This window comes from Saccopteryx bilineata, chromosome 3 (assembly GCF_036850765.1).
Source record: "Saccopteryx bilineata isolate mSacBil1 chromosome 3, mSacBil1_pri_phased_curated, whole genome shotgun sequence".
NCBI classification, from domain to species: domain Eukaryota; kingdom Metazoa; phylum Chordata; class Mammalia; order Chiroptera; family Emballonuridae; genus Saccopteryx; species Saccopteryx bilineata.
The window spans coordinates 153903206-153924114 of NC_089492.1; the positions used below are offsets into that span (position 1 = coordinate 153903206).

Below are 20909 nucleotides of genomic sequence, written 5' to 3' on the forward strand. Positions count from 1 at the left end.
TGGGTGGATCCCGGTCAGGCGCATGCGGGAGTCTGTCTGACTGTCTCTCCCTGTTTCCAGCTTCAGGAAAATGCAAAAAAAAAAAAAATGTTATTATCTAAAAAACTCTGTTTTCCATGTAAAAAATAGATTTGATGATAGATCTTTTTGAACATGGAGGCAATTACATTTCATGTTAGTATCTTTGCCATGTTATATTCCATAACTTCACGACAGTGACAGCAATTTTGTTTTCCTATAGACTTGCATATTGCTATTGGAGTGATGCCTTCAGGATAGCGTACATCCTCTGCAGCACTGGCCAATTTGGGTGGTGTGCCTTTGGTCCCCTTGCCTTTCTAATGATCTGGTCTAGGAGTGGGGCACAAAAAAATGCATAAAAGGAGAAAATGGTCCAATCATCAGGCAGTCTTCTGTGAACCAATGTAATGAACCCTCCATTATATGCAAAGATGAAAATTCTAACTAGTGTGTTTATAAATAGCCCCTGGATGGTACATGTCTTCAGCATTGCAGGTTACTGTCCTCGCTGCTGTGATAGTCAGAAAATTAGATGTGGCACTTATCCACACACACTATAGTGAGAATTAGTGACTCAGGCTTCCTATCAGATTTAAAAACACATTCATATCCTGCATGTAAAAAACAGCATTGATTAAGGACCCTGTATTAGGAATTAGGAACCACTGCCATCCATAAGGGAAACTTAGAAGGTTTGTAAAGACTAAGATGTCATAGCTTATTATCAAGAGAATCCTTTCATGAAAACAAAACACATTTGGAATGATGATCTGTTAGCAACAAAACCTATCAAACAGGGCAAGAAAAAAAGTGACCAAACCCATATACTGCAGCGTAGAGCAGATGATGATGTGGAGAATTTCAGGTTGCCATGGAGACATTCTCTGGCTCATTGGCTATGTGGCTGCCATCGGAAGCCACTACTTTCTTCTAAGCTCAAAATGAATTCAGTACTACTTAAGAGTGATTCATCTACCTTCTCCCATTTGCCTGAAATGACAGGGCCAGAAAGATCAAAGAGGCCTCCAGCACTGTCCCTGCGGACGTTCTCCAGCTGCAGAGCTGTATGTAGGCCACAATTACAGCCAGGGCAGTGCGGAACAGAATTAAATGCCCAGAAGCATGGTACAAACAAGAGGTGGCATCTCAGATTAGGAAAGAAAGATATGAGTGTGACCAAAGTTAACAGGACAATAAAACTTGGGGGACAGGTGACATTTGCTCATAGTAGACACTCAGTGAAGGAGCAGAGAGGAGAGTATCCCAGGTAAGAGAAGGGGAATGTGCAGAGCTTCTCAGACAAGGATGACATGTTAACAAGACAGTGAGGAGACAGCCCCTGTGGTCATGTGTCATGGTGAGTAAGGGACAGTTGGGTGAGATTACTGGAGGCCTGAACTGAGATGGAATGTGAATAGTGTGGCGATGTAATGAAGGCCATATTTTACAAATATTGGTCAAGAGTTGAGGTCCAGGGCAGGTTAGAGGGGAGTGAAACTATAATCCAAGAGAGGTGATGGAAGCCTGGATTCTGTGGTGCATATTTCATTGAGAAGAAAAAAGTGTTTATAAGGAAGCATTCATAGCAGTTGGTAATAGGAGAAATAGATGAAAACACCTGGACCCCCCTCTTGAACAAATGGGCTTGAGGACCCCATCTGAAGTTCAGAAGTGTGATCTGGAATTGGGCTAGAAGTGCAGTCTGCTCTTCCACTTTGGAGCGTGAAGGAAAAGAAAACCCAAAAATAGTGCAGAGGGTTTTCAGGCAGTGAAGCTACTGTATGATACTATAATGGTGGACAGATGTCACTATACAATTGTCAGACCCATAGAATGCACACCAAGAGTGAAGCTAATATACACTGTGGGCTGTGGGTGATAATGACATATCAGTATAGGTTCATTGATTGTAATGAGTGTACCACTGTGGTGGGAGGTGTTGATGGTGAAGGGAAGCTGTGGGTGTGTGAGGCAGGGCATGTGTGGGAACCCCCTGTATGCTCTACTTCCTGTGTGCCTAAGAGCTCTAAAAAAGTAAAGTAAGTCCATTAAAAACTACCACCAATAAAAATAATGTAAATTGCCAGAATTGGAGTCTAAGACCAAACAATCAGTATGTGTTCAAAGGTCACTTTGGGGACAAGGAAGGAAAGCCACCATGGAAAGGCCACTAAAGCCATTCAAATGGAAGAAGTATGGACATCTAGGGAGTGGATTAGAGAAACCAGAGACAGTAGGAGCAGGGCCTCCCAGAGAAGGAAAGGCAGGCTTCCCCCTCCAGGGCAGACCACCCAGGGGAATGTACGTCTGAGGCCCGAGTGGCAGGAGGAGTGGTGAAGGGCTGATAGCCAGAAATGGGAGTTTAATTATGTGCATTAAGGAAATCCTGCAACTGTGTTCCTTCTTTCTTTCTGAAGTTAAATATTCCCAGCCTGGTACCACAGTCCTGACAATATTTTATAGGGAAGTAGACAGAAAACCAACACTTCTGTGAGTGTGACCTGTGACCCAAAACTATTTGCTGTGACCCCAGTTTGTTCATCTGTTTGTTTGTTTGTTTGATTGATTGATTAAAACCATTAAGATGAAGATAATAGTTTTGGTATATAGTGGTATTGGCAACATGATATTCATAGTTTTTTTTAAGCATTTTCACCTAATTTCCAGTAAGGAAAAAGACCCATTAGAATCTGAAAGAAGGCAGTTCAAAATAAGCATGTAACATTAGGTTAAACATTCCGTGGTTAATTTCACTACTTATATCTTACCTCCCTTGCAGGGAGTCCCGACTTGTATTGGATATTCATAAGCAGGACAAGTTTATTGATTACATGAACACCCACAATACAAAAAAAAGTTTAGATTGATGTCACCTCAAGTATTCAAATTTTAAAAAATCTATCAGATTAAGCATTTAAAGGTACCATCTGATGAGTACCTTAGTGTTACTTGAAGTTATTACACACACTCCGATCAGTCTCTGAATAAATTATCTTTGTCTCCCAGCAGAGTCAATGCTGGCCAGAGCTATTGTTTTAATGAAGCACATGTCTGCTGTTAATATTTACCAGCTAGCTAATCAGAGCTCTAGAGAATACATACCACGTTTGCATTGTTACGAGGTAGACATCATTTTACAATTAACTTCATTATAACTGGAATGTAATCCTATAGCATTACCTTCTTCTGTTTCTCGTGGTGAAGCTTTAAATAATTATACATAGATACCTATTACTCTAGATACCATTTATGGCACTGATTTTTATAAGTATACATAAATATATCCATGTATAGACATCCATACAATTATTATGAGGTATATTTGCAATCTTTACATTAAAATGCAATTGTTTTGTCTAAATATCAGTGAAATAAGATTTTTTTTTACTTGTTTTCTTAACCATGCAATAAAAAACCTGATTCACACATTAGGCACTGGGGGACCACATTAAAATCACTGTATGTATAGGTGATCAGCATACGCTGTATTCTGAATTGTTAACTTAAACAAAATATAATTGTGATAGTTTACATATGAGCAGTAATTTGGAAATCCAAAAAGTACCTGATTCCCTATTAAGTGGAGTTTTGAAATGGTGATTTAAGTTTGAGCAAAAGCAAGGTATATTTTCAAAAGATCTGGCCCTTGTGCAGTAGTGACATCTGGCATCATCTCCTCCCCTTGCAGGCCACGCAGTGTGGACTATTTTATGCAAGAAGCCAAGCGAATGAAGCATAAAGCAGATGCAATGGTGAGTTCCCTTTCTTTCCGGATACGTTCTTCCAAATTATGTGTGTGCTGTACCTTCATCACTGATGTAGCTTAGGTAATTATAAAATCTATTACAGGGATGGCTGGGTCCATTAAATGGAGGAATGTTTATATAATCAAGTGCTCATAGCCCAATAAATTATGACTTCATCCAATAATATCTGACTGGGAGAAAGCCCTATATAAATGAATATTTTCATTTTTTCCTAAGGTTTGAATAGTAACCAGAGGCAGTAGACTCAGTGGGTGGCATGTTTTTTTTCTTTAAAAATAAAATCTAGGTTTGCATTTTTCTGTCTTGTTAGCCCAGCCAACCTTTGGCTTGGTTCCAGGACCTAATTCCTTTTCAGAAAGGCTCAGGCACTTCATGTATATCTGCTGAAATGAATACTTCTCAAACTGTACAACACAGAAACTATGATACTGCACAGAAGACTCTAAAGTCACCATGATTCGATATTTACAAAAAATAACTTTTCTTACTTGGATAATCATCAGTTTTGGAAAGTTTGAAGCTTTTTAGGCATTAGTTTTGGGGTTTTTTTTAACTGTTGTTTTTGGGTTTTTTTTTTTAAGAAAAGCTATATGATAATCATATGGTTTTTGCATCTTGAGGCCTTGTCGAAGGGAACTCTTCCCGCCCCCCAGAAAAGCCAGTTCAGTTCCCTGCCAGCATTTGTAGCTGAGAGTGGGGCCTGGAGGTGGAAATGGCATTTCCAGTGCCTTCACCGTATTGTTCCGGCATTGAAGGTGTCTGACCACATGGCTCTCCTCTCCCAATGCTACTGATGTTGCCCAGCAAATATTAATGCGTATGAAGATCACTGCCTAGGTACACCAATGTACAGGGAAATAACCAGAGTATTGGGAAATAGAGAAGGTACATTTCTTGCCCTCACAGCCCACAGTGAAGTGTTCTGGTCACCTGAAGAAGCTGAGGCATGGTCACTGTTGGAGAAGAGCATCACATTTAATGCAGAATGAAAATTGCCGGGCTCACCCAAGGGTTACCAGGATTATTCATTCAGTGTCATCTTGCCCACCCTGACACTGCACCAGCCAGGCTAGTCCCCTGCCGGCCTCTAAAGCCGACCTTGCTTGTGCCAGCCAGCAGGCCTTCACATTCACACGAACTAGCACATTCGCTGTCATGCACACTCACACTTTCAGCATGCTCCCCGATCCTTTCCTTCCTGTGTCACTTCAGGTCTCCTCCCCAAGGCCCCTCACCTCTGCAGCCCCGGCTCTGCTCCTCCCACTATGTCATGTGCATTGGACTCCTCGTTTTGCATTTTCAATTAATCACAGACTTCCTTGTATTAGTTACTGTCTTGTGTTCCTGGAAGGAAATTGTGCATTTCAAGTGAACATAGTACAGAATTGGGTGCTTCAGAAAATATTAACTGGATGAAATGACTTCCTTAATCTCAAGGTCTTACCAAGAAATATTGCTTGTTAGCCTATTAGGATTATAAGCTGTTTAAAAATTAGACTTGCTAGCAAGGGAGCATTTTGCTTTACATGTCTGTTTTCTAAGGTATCATTATAAAGAAGAATTTTTTAGAGGCTAGACTTATACAGTGTGTCCGTAAAGTCATGGTGCACTTTTGACGGGTCACAAGAAAGCAACAAAAGATGATAGAAATGTGAAATCTGCACCAAATAAAAGGAAAACTCTCCCAGTTTTCATACCTATTCAGTGCAGTTCGATGTGGGCTCTCGCACAGATTTTTTAGGGCTCCTTAGATAGCTGTCCCGTATAGCCTATACAGACTCGTCACTGACTGATGGCCTACCAGAATGGGGTTTCTCCACCAAACTGCCGTTTTCCTTTAATTGCTTATCCCACCAAGTAATGTTATTCCTATATGGTGGCACATCGTTATAAACGCGCCAATATTCACGTTGCACTTTGGTCATGGATTCAAATTTAGTGAGCCACAGAACACACTGAACTTTCCTCTGTACCGTCCACATCTTGACTGGCATGGCTGTGGGCTGCTCCGCTGTTTACACAGTGTTACATCATCATCTGCGCATGCGCACATGCTGCCACATCATCCTACAGAAACTGGGAGGGTTTTCCTTTTATTTGGTTTTAGGTTTCACATTTCTATCGTCTTTTGTTGCTTTCCTGTGACCGGTTAAAAGTGCACCATGACTTTACGGACACACTGGATTAGTAATTAGAGTATTTGTGTAATTCTGTTTTGATTGATGAATGAATATGGGGGTCCTCAGGTTACAAAAGTCTCAATATACTACATTTCCAGTTTATGATGCTCACTCCCATAAAAACTTAAAAAATTGATATGTGAGTGTTTCTACTTACACCATTGGCATCGTACTTATTATGGACTACGTGGGCAACTAATTTGGTTGTATGCATTGGAAGAATACACAATAATCTTTTTCTGTGGCTTAGTTGTGTTCTTATGCCAGTGGTCAGCAAACTCATTAGTCAGCAGAGCCAAATATCAACAGTACAATGATTGAAATTTCTTTTGAGAGCCAAATTTTTTAAACTTAAACTATGTACTAGGTAGGTACATTCCTTATCGAGGTAGTGCCTGCATGTGGTATTTTGTGGATGAGCCACACTCAAGGGGCCAAAGAGCCGCATGTGGCTCACAAGCCCTGATTTGCCGACCAGGGTTCTAGATTATGATTTTACAACTATGTTAGGATAGGTAAGTGACTTAGGTGAGGGTGTGTTTCTACTTACACCAAAATCCGGGTTATGTCACTGTCGTAGGAACGGAACTGTGTTGTAACCCGAGGAACCCCTGTATTTGAAAACTGGAGAGATTATGCATTCAAACCTAAAATATGTAATTTTACACAGAGAATAACAATGTATAGAACCAGGAACTTGATGTGTAATACAATTTAAATTTATAAGATCCTAAGAATGTAAAGGTTACTCTTGCTTGTTGTGGGGAAACAGTAACATCAGTTTAGACAACCTCATATAATCCAAACAATGGTTTTTATTAAATTTTAACTGTATCTCATTTTAGCTAAGCTGAAATATTGCCTTGAGTTTTATCTCCTCTCCTCTCCTCACTTTCACCCTTAAATGAGGTCCTAACTATTAAAGAAATAACTAACATACATACATACACTAGGAGGAAAGCATGGCAAACATGACAGATAACATAAGACAATAACCAAGGCCATGAGTCATCAAGGTTGGAGTCTGCACAGAAAGTATGAACACTCTCATATGGAATGAGCTTCGCTGTATGTTTAGCACAGCACAGGGAACAAGGACTGCAGTTGCCAACCTGTTAGGGGTTAGAAAGAGGAAAACAGAAAGTAGAGTAACTGAAGTTCTGGGGAGTTCTGATTGGCAGTTGTTATATGGATTTGGTACAGTTCTGTCCGTAACCATTCACTCACCCTAAACCAGTGGCGATTTATGAAGATATCTAGAAAAGGAAGTATCCTGTTTCTTTTTTTTCCTCTCAGCTCCATTCACAGGATTTTAGAACTCAAAAGCTGAGTTTCTCAAATACAATGTATAAACTAATGACAAATTTGTTTAAAAAAACTCTACTTAAGGAAGACACTGTGTTAACTCTGTTGATCAGGTGGAAAAGTTTGGAAAGGCTTTGAACTACACTGAAGCAGCCTTGTCCTTCATTGAGTGTGGAAATGCAATGGAACAGGGCCCAATGGAATCTAAGTCTCCTTACACAATGTATTCGGAAACAGTGGAGCTCATCAGGTAGGTGCTGTTGTGCTTTACTGCTGCAGGGGCAGGGAGTGGTGTAAGATTTTGCACAACACTTTCACACCTCTTACTTCCTTGGCTCTCTTTGGGAGTAAGGCAGGGCAGCTCCTTATTGCTGTAGGAAGGAAGCTAAGTCTAAGTGAGATATGAATGCCTACTTCACTAAGCCAGGCAATGGCAGATTTTTAACTCATTTTTACCTCTTTGTTGCTTTTTGAAATTCTGGTTAATGTTTATGTAATCTCAATTCTAATTCCGTCAGTAATGATCCAGGAGTATTTAATGAAAGGAAAGAAGATTCAGGGGGACTTTAGGAAATGAAAATTTATCATGTGATATACTATCTCAGAGGCTCTGGCATTGCTCTACTATAAGGCTTAGGAAATGAGCATCATGGTCCTGGCCAGTCTGCTCAGCGGTAGAGCATCAACCCGGCATGTGGAAGTCCTAGGTTTGATTCCCAGTCAGGACACAAAGAAGAGGTGACCATCTGCTTCTCCCTTCTCCCCCACCCCATCTCTCTTTCTCTCTCTTTCTTTCTCCTCCCTCCTGCAGCCATGGCTCAAATGGTTAGAGCAAGTTGGCCCCAGGCACTAAGGATGGCTCTGTCAAGCCTCCTCCCCAAGCATTACAAGTAGTTCAGTTGCGAGTAGCCCCAGATGGGAAGAGCATTGGCCCTAGGCAGGGGTTGCTGGGTAGATCCCAGTCAGGGTGCATGCAGGAGTCTGTGTCTGTATCTCCCTTCCTCTCATTTGGAAAAAGAAGGGGAAAAAAATGAGCATCATTCCCTAACCCGTGTTAAGACATGTAATGTGAACAGAAGCAGGGTTTCTGATGGGGGCACATCAAAGGATTGTTGGAGATGTTTAGCTTCCATGATGGAGACCTGGGAGTGCTCATCCTTATCATCTTCATAGTGAACCATTAAGGGAATTTCATCCGTTAACCCTACTGAGAACCTTTGTCATATGATTTATGTTTTCAGCCAGTTCAGCTTCTTTGGATAACGTCTAATACCCAAAACTAACAGAAACAAAAACCTCACTGGGTGGACACAGTAGTAGTCCAGAGGAGATGACAGAGGATGGAATCAATGAACAGGAAATAGAATTTACCCAATCATAGTAACTAAGAGAAAATAGACTGAAAAAATGGATAGAGCCCCAAGCACACTGACAACAGATCTAACATATTGTTGCAGTCCCAGAAGGCAAGGAAGACAATAGGACTGAAAAGTATCTGAAGAAGTATCTGAATAGCTAAAACTTGCCAAATTTGGCAAAAGACATAAACCTGTAGGTTCCAGAAGCTGAGAAAAATCCAAATACAATAAAACTTAAGAAATACATGAAGACATGTCATAACTACATATTTGAAAAGTGAAAACAAAGAAAAACAGACCCTGAAAGCAACCAAAGAGAAATAATATGTTACCTGCAAGGGAACAACCAGTTCACATGACAACAGACAACGCATCTGAAACCATGGAAGCCAGGAGAAAAAGGCATGCTTTTCAAGTGCTAAAAGAAGAACAAAATTATCAAAACAGTGAATTTTGAATTCAGTGAAACTTTTATTTTTCAGGAATAAAGAGGAAATAAATATCATACATTCTCAAACTAAGGAAAACTCACCCTTACAAGTTAGCTAAAGGAAGTTCTTCAAACAGAAAGGAGATTTTAATTAGTGATTATGTTTTCTTACATTTATTTATTTATTTATTTATTCATTTTTTAGAGAGGAGAGAGAGAGAAAGGGGGGAGGAGCAGGAAGCATCAATTCTCATATGTGCCTTGACCAGAAAAGTGCAGGGTTTTGAACCAGCAACCTCAGTGTTCCAGGTCAACACTTTATCCACTGCACCAACACAGGTCAAGCCAGAAAGGAGATTTTTAAGAGATTTTTGGAGCATCAGGAGAGAATAAAGAGCAACAGAAAAAGAGAAATAACTATCCCCATGAGTCTTATAAATTAAATTTTATGATTGAAACAAAAATTATACCACCATCTGATATTCAAGACGTTATTTAAAAGTAGAGAAAGTAAAAGGACCTAAATAAAAATAAGACATTTCCATACTTCACCCAAACTGGAGAATGTTGATATTAGTAAATTATGATGTCACATATGTATATTATAAATCCAGAACAACCAGTATGAAAACTGGGCAAAGAGATACACAGGAAAACACTCTACACCTGCATACTGTGGAGATAGTATAATAATAGAATCATTTCTTGAGCAATTTACAACAAGCCACCCATTACACCAAGAGCTTTAAAGATATGATCTCAGTTAGTTATTACAACAATCTTATCTGATTAATGGTATTAGTCTCACTTGATAAATAAGGACATGGAGGTTTAAAGATGTTAGTTTGTCTAAGGTCTCACAACTAATAAATGTTTGCTGGGCTTTGAACCCAGGACTCCCTGACCATTCCACATACTACCTTAGCTCTCTCAAAGCATCCATAAGTAATTTGAAATATTGTTGGAAAAATGGCCAGAGTGCCAGAAAATGCGTGTGATTAACTAAAATTCTCAAAAGCCACTAGTTGTGCATGCAGGACACTTAGAGTACTGTCAAAGTAAATGTTCCATCACAACGAGAAAGGGGTAAATCCAGGCATTCTTCTGAGTATGGGAATGGATGGGGTTTATTTTCTGGAGATTGTCCTGGAAAGATTGAACTTTGCCTCTATCTTGTCAGCCATTCAGCCATAAAACAAAATTTGGAAAAATGGACATGCACCATATATATGGAGAGTGCTTGAAATGGTGTCACTTTCAACCATCTGTACCATTTGAACTTGTATTGCTAAAGGGCAGAAAGTAGCTAGATGGTCATAAAAGTCATTTTGTTCTTGTCATCACAATATAATGCCGCAGAAAAAATGAGATGGCATCAGCTAGCATTTAAGAAAGAATTATCTGCAAGCACTGAAAAGCTAAGTATTGTGCAGAGAGAAACTCCATCATAGAGGATGTTCTATTGTTAATAAGAAAGCTTGTTTTAAAAAAATGTCTTTGGATGGTATCCAAGATGGTGGCTGAGCAGGTAGAAGCTATGCTCACCTCCTCCCAGGATCAAACATGAATTACAACTAAAATATAGATCCATCAATTTGAATAACCAACTGAAGACTAGCTGTATAGAAGTTATAACCAAGGACTTACAGAAGAAGCTGCATCAAGACTGGTAAGAAGTGCAGAGACACGAAAAAGGCTGGCCCCACTCCCACACACAGCAGCTGAGATCCTGGAGGGATATCTCAGCTGCAAAGGTTCCTTTGAAGAGCTTGGAGTCTCAGCTCCATGCCGGTCTCCCCAGCCCAGAGCATCAAAGCCAGAAAGAGGCACCCACATAACATAGGGTTGTAAAAATCAACAGGCTTCTGTCTGCCAGGGAGAAATGGGAGTCTGCTAGAGACAAAGGCATACTCTTAAAGGGACAACACACAAAATCTCATTCATAGTCACTCACCCTGAGCTCTGGCAGAGAGAGGGTGAATCACAGAGGCGGATTTAACTGAGGGTGCACTGGACACGTACCTTGGACCCCAACTTCTGAAGGGCTCCGCAGAACCCCAACTTTACACTTTTTTCTAATGACACCAAGTTTGGTTTCATATGCGCATTTTTAACATTAATAGTACATAATATTTTTATTTATTTAAAAATATGGTTAATGTGTATTTTTATTTTTCCTGTCTCTTTTTTTTAAGGGGCCCAATATTTTCTGTGCCTGGGGCCTCAACTGACCTTAATCTGTGTCTGATAGAGCAGACTAGAGTCACATGAAAAGACTGGGGTTTGTAGCTCTGGGGAGAAAGCTGAAGGAACAGATGCCAAGATCCCTGTGCTAAGTCCCTCTCCCACACCACAGGTGCCATCTTTCTTGGGTGGAGCACTCCAGTGCAACGTCAGCCTATAGGAAAGCAAGAGCCCACCCTCTGGACCCTCTGTTGCCCCACCCAACGGAGCTCACACCCTGCCAGGAATCAGCTGCATGGGCAGGGGTGTACAGGCCTGGGCAGACGAAGAGGATTTTAGTGACAAAGTTGTGTGGCTCTGGGGTCAGGCTCATCCCTCCTTCCACCAAACCTGACCAGCACTCCCCTCCACAGAAGATATACTAGCCCCACTCTTCCATCTCCCAGCACCCCTGCCAGCTGAGCTCCTGGCAGAATCTGGGACAAACTGGGTTGTGTGGATCTAGGATGGGGCCGTTTGCATGCCCAACCAATGCAGAGCCTTCCCTTCACACAACCAAATCTTGGTCTGTTTGGGCCTGATAAACTCTGCTGGCCTTACCTTGATGATTTTCTGAGACCCTGCCCCTCCACAAAGTTCTACATGCACCCAGTGGGTGGCAGCTAGACTTGATATACACTGGGGCTTTTGCTAAATGGCCTTAGACCCAGCACTGGGACTGCAATAGAACTTGTATCAATCTGGCAAACACTACTCACCCCTATCTGTGCCTCACAGAGAACCTTCCTCATGCAACTCGAGTACCACCAGAGGCTCTTTCAGTTACTAAGCCTAACAGGCAGCCAATAGGAGGAAGCAGGGACAGGCAGATCTCTGGGTATGTTGGACCTTTTGCTGACCTGCCCCTGGACTCAATGCTGGTGGAAGCCAGTCTTGATGCACAGCTTTGTCTTTCCCACATACACCCAGCAGAGGCAACCACCACTGTGGATCACTTTATATAATTCCAAACAGGTTGCCCAAGGCCAGTCACTAACAACATCTGACATTGACCTGTATCCAGAGTCCCTATCAAGAGGCCCCAGAACCAACACACCCAATGGACAGCTTCAGACAACATCAGAGCAGAATCCGGTTAGTTTCATAAGCAGCAGATCCAAAGGCATTATCTAGGATAGACCACATGTTAGAACACAAAACAAGTCTCAATAAGTTTAAGAAGACTGAAATCATATCAAGCATCTTCTCTGACCATAATGGTATAAAACTAGAAATCAATCACAAGGAAAAAAAACCCTGAAAAACACACAAAGATATGGGAGCTAAATAGCATGTTAGTAAGCAGTGAATGGGTTAACAATGAGATCAAGGAAAAAAGTCAAAAAAGATCTTCAAACAAATGAAAATGAGAATAAAACAACCCCAAACTTATGAGACAGAGAAAGCAATCATAAAAAGAGAAGTCATAGCATTACAAGCCTACTTTAAGAAATAAGAAAAAATCTCAAATAAACTATCTAACTTTACACTTAAAGGAACTAAGAAATGAACAATAAACAAAGTCCAAAGTGAGTAGAAGAAAGGAAATAATAAAGATCAGAGCAGAAGTAAATGAAATAGAGCCCAAAAAACAATATAAAACATCAATGAAACCAAGAGCTGGTTCTTTGAAATGATAAAGATTGACAAACCTTTAGCCAGATTCAACAAGAAGAAAAAAGAGAGGACCCAAATAAATAAAGTTAGAAATGAAGAAAAGTAAAGTAACAACTGATACCACAGAAATACAAAGAATTGTAAGAAAATATTACAAACAACTCAACAATATACCAACAAATTAGACAATCTGAACAAAATGGGTAAATTTCTAAAAACATACAATCTTCCATAACAGAATCAGGAAAAAACAGAAATTTTGAATAGATTGATTACAACTAATGAAATTGAAGCAGTTATCAAAAAACTCCCAACAAACAAAAGTCCCAGACCAAGTGGCTTCCCAGGTGAATTTTACCAAATAGTCAAAGAAAAACTAACAACATAATCTCAAACTATTCCTAAAAATTCAAGAGAAGGAAAGACTCTTAAGCTCACAGTATGAGGCTAGCATTACCCTAATTTCAAAACTAGGTAAATATACTACAAAGAGAGAAAATTATAGGCCAATATCCCTAATGAATGCTGAAAGCCTCAACAAAATATTAGCAAACCAGATCCAGCAATACATTAAAAAGATCATACTGCCTGACCAGGTGGTGGCGCAGTGGATAGAGCGTCAGACTGGGATGCGGAAGGACCCAGGTTTGAGACCCCGAGGTTGCCAGCTTGAGTGCGGGTTCATCTGGCTTGAGCAAAGAGCTCACTAGCTTGGACCCAAGGTCGCTGGCTCCAGCAGGGGGTTACTCAGTCTGCTGAAGGCCCACGGTCAAGGCATATGTGAGAAAGCAATCAATGAACAACTAAGAAGTCGCAACGCGCAACAAGAAACTGATGATTGATGCTTCTCATCTCTCTCCGTTCCTGTCTGTCTGTCCCTGTCTATCTCTGCCTCTGTAAAAAAAAAAAAAAAGATCATACATCATAATCAAGTGGGATTTATTCCAGGGATGCAAGGTTGGTTCAATATTCACAATCAAAAACCATGATACACCACATAAACAAAGTGAAAGATAAAAATCACATGATCATATTAATAGATGCAGAAAAACCATTTGATAAAATCCAGCACCCATTTATGATTAAAAATAAAACTCTCAGCAAAATGGGAATAGAGGGATCATACCTCAACATAATAAGGACTATATATGACAGACCCACAGCCAACATCATACTCAATAAACAAAATCTAAAAGCATTTCCCTTAAAATCAGGAACAAGAAAGGGATGTCTGCTTTCACCACTGTTATTCAACATAGTTCTGAAAATCCTAGCCACAGCAATCAGACCAGAAGAAATAAAAGGCAACACAGTTAGAAATGAAAAAGTAAAACTGTCACTATTTGCATATAACCTGCTATTGTATATAGAGAACCCTAAAGATTCCACCAAAAACCTACTAGAACTGATAAATGAATTCGGTAGAGTAGCAGGCTACAAAATAAATATCTACATAGTGGTTTCATTTTTATACTCCAATAATGATCAGAAGGGGAAACTAAGAAAGCAATCCCAGTTACAGATGCGTTAATAGGAAATAATATACCTAGGAATAAATTAAACCAAGGATGTAAAAAATCTGTACTCAGCAAATTATAAGACACTGAAGAAAGAAAGTAAAGAAAATAAAATTTGTGGAAGCATATACCATGTTCATAGATAGGTATAATTAACATTGTTAAAATGGCCATACTACCCAAGACAATCTGTAGATTCAACACAATTTCTATCAAGATACCAATGGTGCATTTCACAGAACTAAAACAAATATTCCAAAGAATATGAACCACAAAAGAACCCAAATAGCTTTAGCAATCTTGAGAAAAAAGAACAAATTTGGAGAAATCACACTGCCTGATGTCAAACTATACTACAAGGCAACAGTAATCAAAGGAGCATATTACTGGCATAAAAACAGGCTGGTTGGCTCAGTGGTAGAGCATCGGCCTGGCATGCAGGAGTCCCAGGTTCAATTCCCGGCCAGGGCACACAGGAGAAGCACCCATCTGCTTCTCCACCCCTCCCCCTCTCCTTCCTCTCTGTCTCTCTCTTCCCCTCCTGCAGCCAGGGCTCCATTGGAGCAAAGTTGGCCTGGGCGCTGAGGATGGCTCTGTGGCCTCTGCCTCAGGCTCTAGAATGGCTCTGGTTGCAACAGAGCGACGCCCCAGGTGGCCAGAGCTTCGCCCCCTGATGGGCGTGCCAGGTGGATCCCAGTTGTGTGCATGCGGGAGTCTGTTTGACTGCCTTCCCGTTTCCAACTTCAGAAAAATACAAAAAAAAAAAAAAAAAGCATATAAATCAATGGAACAGAACAGAAAGCCCAGAAATAAACCCACATCTTTATGGTCAATTAATATTTGACAAAGGAGGCAAGAACATATAATGGGATAAAGACAGTTCAATAAGTGATATTGAGAAAATTGGAAAGAAGCATGCAAGAACTGAAAGTAAACCACCTTCTTACACCATGCATAAAAATGAACTCAGAATGGATTAAAGACTTAAGTGTAGGACTCAAAACCATACAAACCCTAGAAGAAAACATGGGTAGTAAAATCTCAGACATTTCTCATAGCAGTATTTTTTTCTGATATATCTCCTTGGGCAAGAGAAACAAAAGATAAAATAAACTAATGAGACTACATCAAACTCAAACATTTTTGCACAACAAAGGAAATCTACAACAAAATGAAAAGACAACCCACTGAATGGGAGAACATTTTCGCCAATGATACATCTGAGAAGGGGTTAATTTCCAAAACTTATAAAGAACTCAGACAATTCAACACCAAAAAAACCCCAAAAAACAAAACAATCCAAATAAAAAATGGGCAAAGGATCTGAATAGACACTTCTCCAAAGAGGATATACAGTTGGACAATAAACATATGAAAAAATATTCAACCTCACTAATCATCAAAGAAATGTGAATTAAAACTACAGTGTAATATCACTTCACACCTGTCAGAATGGCTATCATCAATAAATCCACAAACAAGAAGTGTTGGCAAGAGTGTAGAGAAAAGGTAACCCTCATACAACCACTGTGGCATTTCCTCAGAAAATTTAAAATGGCCATATGACCTGCCGTATGACCAAGAAATTTCTACTTCTGGGAATTTATTCAAAGAAATCCAAAACACTAACTGGAAAGAATATATACACCCTTATGTTCATTGCAGCATTGTTTACAATAGCCAAGATTTGGAAATAGCCCAGGTGTCCATCAGTAGATGAGTGGATAAAAAAGCTGTGGTACATATACACAATGGAATACTACTCAGCTGTAAAGAAAGAAAGAACTCTTACCCTTTGCAACAGCATGGATGGACCTGGAGAATATGTATTATGCTGAGTGAAATAAGCCAGCCAGAAAAAGAAAAAAGCCATATGATTTCACTTATATGTGGAATCTGATTAACAAAATAAACTAACAAACAAAATAGAAACAGATTCATAGATACAGAAAATAGACTGACATTTGTCAGAGAGAAGGGGATTTGGGGACTGGGTGAAAAAGGTGGAAGTATTAAGCAAAAAAAAAAACCCTCAGAGACACACAGACAACAGTGTTTGGTGCTTAATACAAGGGAAAGGGAGTGGGGGGTGTAAGAGGGTGGGGGGGATAAATGTGACAGAAAGAGACTTTCTTGGGGTGGTGAACACACAATACAACGTACAGATGATGTATTATAGAATCATACACTTGAAACCTACAGGCCCTGGCCAGTTGGCTCAGTGGTAGAGCGTTGGCCTGGCGTGCAGAAGTCCCGGGTTCGATTCCCGGCCAGGGCACACAGGAGAGGCGCCCATCTGCTTCTCCACCCCTCCCCCTCTCCTTCCTCTCTGTCTGTCTCTTCCCCTCCCGCAGCGAGGCTCCATTGGAGCAAAAATGGCCCGGGCGCTGGGGATAGCTCCTTGGCCTCTGCCCCAGGAGCTAGAGTGGCTCTGCTTGCAACAGAGCAACATCCCCTGGTGGGCAGAGCATCGCCCCCTGGTGGGCGTGCCGGGTGGATCCCGGTCGGGCGCATGCGGGAGTCTGTCTGTCTCTCCCCGTTTCCAGCTTCAGAAAAATACACACACACACACACACACACAAAAGAAACATACATAATTTTATCAACCAATGTTAGCACCATAAATTTAATAAAAATTGAAAATATTATTTGGTTTTGCTTTTTTTTCTTCTAGGTATGCTATGAGACTAAAAACTCATTCAGGCCCCAATGCCACACCAGAAGATAAACAACTGGCTGCATTGTGGTGAGTGTATCCTGTCAGCTTAAAATAGCCTGCTCAGCCTGTATCTCACCATTGGCAAAATCTCTCATGTCTTCTAACATGCAAAGCCAAGTGCAAGTCTAACATTGGCCAGGGATAGGCCATCCCATTGCTCACTGCTATACCAGGAGTGATGCTCATTCAGTGATTGAAATTTGACAGGTCTATTATACAAGCATAAGTTTGTGTGTGTGTATGTGTGTGTGTGTGTGTAAATCAGGTGAGTGTGTGTGTTAATGATTTGAACATGTGTTGTGCCAAATGTAATTTATCTTGTGTTTAATATTTTAGTTACAATGAAAATAATTCATCTATCTCTTTACATGTGGGATTAGTATGACTGAAGATGATACATTCAGATTCTCAACATGTTAACCTGAGAAGCAGTTCATTACACTTTGATAATAAAAACTTTTCTTTTAAAATGTTAACCAACAGGCCCTGGCCGGTTGGCTCAGTGGTAGAGCGTCGGCCTGGCGTGCAGGAGTCCTGGGTTCGATTCCCTGCCAGGGCACACAGGAGAGGTGCCCATCTGCTTCTCCACCCCTCCCCCTCTCCTTCCGCTCTGTCTCTCTCTTCCCCTCCTGCAGCCGAGGCTCCATTGGAGCAAAGATGGCCCGGGCGCTGGGGATGGCTCCTTGGCCTCTGCCCCAGGCGCTAGAGTGGCTCTGGTCGCAACACAGCGATGTCCCGGAGGGGCAGAACATCGCCCCCTGGTGGGCAGAGCGTCGCCCCCTGGTGGGCATGCTGGGTGGATCCCGGTCAGGCGCATGCGGGAGTCTGTCTGACTGTCTCTCCCCGTTTCCAGCTTCAGAAAAATACAAAAAAAAAAAAATGTTAACCAACATGTAATAGATTTTTATATCTGTAATGATTGCAGGGAGAGTGAATGTGATTATAATAGTAATTTCCATTACATCTCCTCAGGACACTTCACCCCAAACTCCAAATCACAAGACACCTGTAACAGGGATCCAAAATATTTTACTCTCCAAAGGTTTATACTTCCCTGGACAGTCAAGTCTCAAAGAAATGAATAAATAATGGCAACATCCAAAAACAGGAAGGCCCAGGTAGCTGTGCTCTTCACCTCATCTGGAGTGTGATGTGCAAAGGGAGAGTGTCACGCTCTGTTTGGTACCGTGGAGTCGGCCGTGTCAGCACCACACCTGAGTTAGCAATAATTATGAATGAAAAGCACTAAGGATAAGAGGACGTCTCAGGAAATGCTTTCTGCACTCTTTTCAAACTTTTAAGTCCCATATTAGGGTTAAAAAATTAATGATTAATAATATTAAGTCAAATTACTAATATGTAAACACTAAGTACATAAAATATATCAGTAAAATGGTAACTTCTCAGCATAGAGTTTTTCATGTTTATAAAACACATGTCTGTTCCTTGAACTAAATATAATCAAATAAAGTAGTTTAAAAGTAAAGGAATAAAAACAGGTGGAAGGCGATTCTTTCAGCAAAGCCGATGATACCTCAAGTTCAGGGTGGCTATGCCCTGACTCCCAGGAAGTGGGAGAGCTGTGTGCTAGGGCTTCCTCACTCTGCTCATGGGAAGACACTGTCCTCTAGTGGTGAAACAAGAAAATGGCCAGTCCCGCACCCCAACAAAGCTATAAAGCAAGTGTGGAGTGATCTAATGTTAAATATATTTATGAAGTAACTCCTTTGAAGTATATCTTCTGAACAAAAGGAAGGTCAGATACTTAAGATATATGTATATATATATTTTATATATATATATAATCGTGATATAAATATTGAGTGCTTGAAACAATGATTTTTTAAAGTCTTGTCTGCAGAGGACACACTTACGCTTTCTCTTCTTCCACTGCAGTTACCGATGCCTGGCTCTCCTGTACTGGCGGATGTTTCGACTCAAAAGGGATCATGCTGTAAAGTACTCAAAAGCACTTATTGACTATTTCAAGGTACTCTCTGGCTAATGGGTGACATTGTTCCCTGTATTCAGCTGTCTCCCTATCAAGGATGTTTTTGAGGGTGGGATCCATTGTTCTGAAAATAATATAGGAGCCTTATGTATGGTAATACATAAAACTTATTTATGATATACTCATGGTGTTCAGGGCTCAGAGAATAGCCTTGGGAGCCTGGCTAATTCATCCCGCTGCCTTGAAGCCATGTATTTTTATGCCTCAAGAGAAAGAAGATTTAGTTACCAATTCCATGTGGTAGAAGATTCATCTTGATACTTAACATTACGTTCTTCATGTTCATGTAGATCTTCCTACTCTTGGAAGTAACTAACTACTGAGAACTTGCTAGCTAATTCCTGAAGCTAATTTAATTATTGATAAAGATACTGTTTTCGATGATAAGAAATGCCTTGTTAGAACTCAGAGGCACTAGGACAGTAACAATATGTAAATGTGAAGATAGAACTTTTCCCTATCCCAAGGAATGAAATCATTTTCACTAGGAGAATAACACAAAAACTTTCTTTCATGTACTTTTGTGAAATAGAGCTGAAGTGATCATTCATTTGAGATTGCTGGATCTAGTCACTGTCCATCTGTCTATAGAAACAAGAAATTACACCATCTCTACCTCCAACAACCCTTTATCAGATACACAACCATCATTTTAGATCCTTTAATCCTCAATTCCACTTCTTAGAGATTCTCTCTGATGGCCAGGCTACATTGGGGGTCCCGTGGGCTAAAGCCAGCAAGCTGGCTCCTTCCTGATCATGTATGAAGAATAACCTGGTGCTAAGCCAGGATGGGGATGGTCTTGGCTGACAGTAAGCCTTTCTCTTTGCTTTTTGCACCTGATGTCAAAATAAGTCAATTTTAAAAATTTAGAATCTAAAAACTATTACTAAAGAGAGTTATCACAGCCAAGAAAAATGCTGCAGTAGGGAAGGAATCTGAACTCTGTGAGCCACAGGGGTTACAAGGGAACTTCTAAGTAATACAAGAAGTTTTTAATGTATGTATACAGTCCATAAATATGTACAAAATGCATGGAGGACACAACTTAAAAATCAGAGTTTCCCCTTTAGTAGTGATTGGTAGTCACCCTTTAATTAAAGGCTATTTCTCTGCTCCTTAAAGTTTCCTGGTTATGGAACCTGCAGGTAACTATGATAAATTGTCCATAGAGAGTATTCCACCAGTGCAGAGCTATTCTGAACAAAGGGCACTGTTCCCGCTGTGTTTGGACAGTCACAGGGCTTAATGGTGGTGGAGGAGGCCTGGGGGCAGCTGCAAATTGCCACACAGAAGGCCGTTTCTTACCATCTTGATAATACCCCCATAAAAACTAAAAATCAGTCATGACTTTATAAAGTTCTTTTTAACCAAGATAAATGCTCAGTCTCTAGGGAACCAGGCTGAGGCTGTTTTCTTGTCTCTAGAAGGAAAAATTCACATCAGCACTGGCAAGACTTTACCTTAACAGTCCCATAGACTTAGGTCCAAGAAAGCATTGTTGGGCTCTCAGAGAAGAAATGTATCTGTACATTTAGGAACTTTCCTTACCAAAGGCAGAACGTCTTGAAATGCCTGATGCAAACAGCAGGCTCTTGAAACATAGCATCCTAAATGAGAATATTCAGGTTAAATCAGAATTTGTGAGTGTCCAATCTGTCAAGGAAGTGTATTTTAATCTGTTCTTCTAGAAATATTCAAGCTTAACATTTTTTAAGAGAAATGCTTTTAAGCTTCCTAAGTTGAAATAATACAATTTGG

The 20909-nt window shown here is 40.5% G+C and overlaps 1 protein-coding gene across 2 annotated transcripts in view; it reads left to right on the plus strand.

Moving 5' to 3' along the window:
- Window positions 1-20909, plus strand: part of AFF3 (ALF transcription elongation factor 3) — a 719747-nt gene that overhangs the window by 690739 nt on the left and 8099 nt on the right. For both annotated transcript variants that reach the window (XM_066267825.1, XM_066267826.1), the window contains 4 exons: window positions 3710-3773; window positions 7387-7523; window positions 17093-17164; window positions 19034-19127. In XM_066267825.1, coding sequence (XP_066123922.1) covers window positions 3710-3773; window positions 7387-7523; window positions 17093-17164; window positions 19034-19127 — 367 coding nt within the window. The remainder of the gene's footprint in view (window positions 1-3709; window positions 3774-7386; window positions 7524-17092; window positions 17165-19033; window positions 19128-20909) is intronic.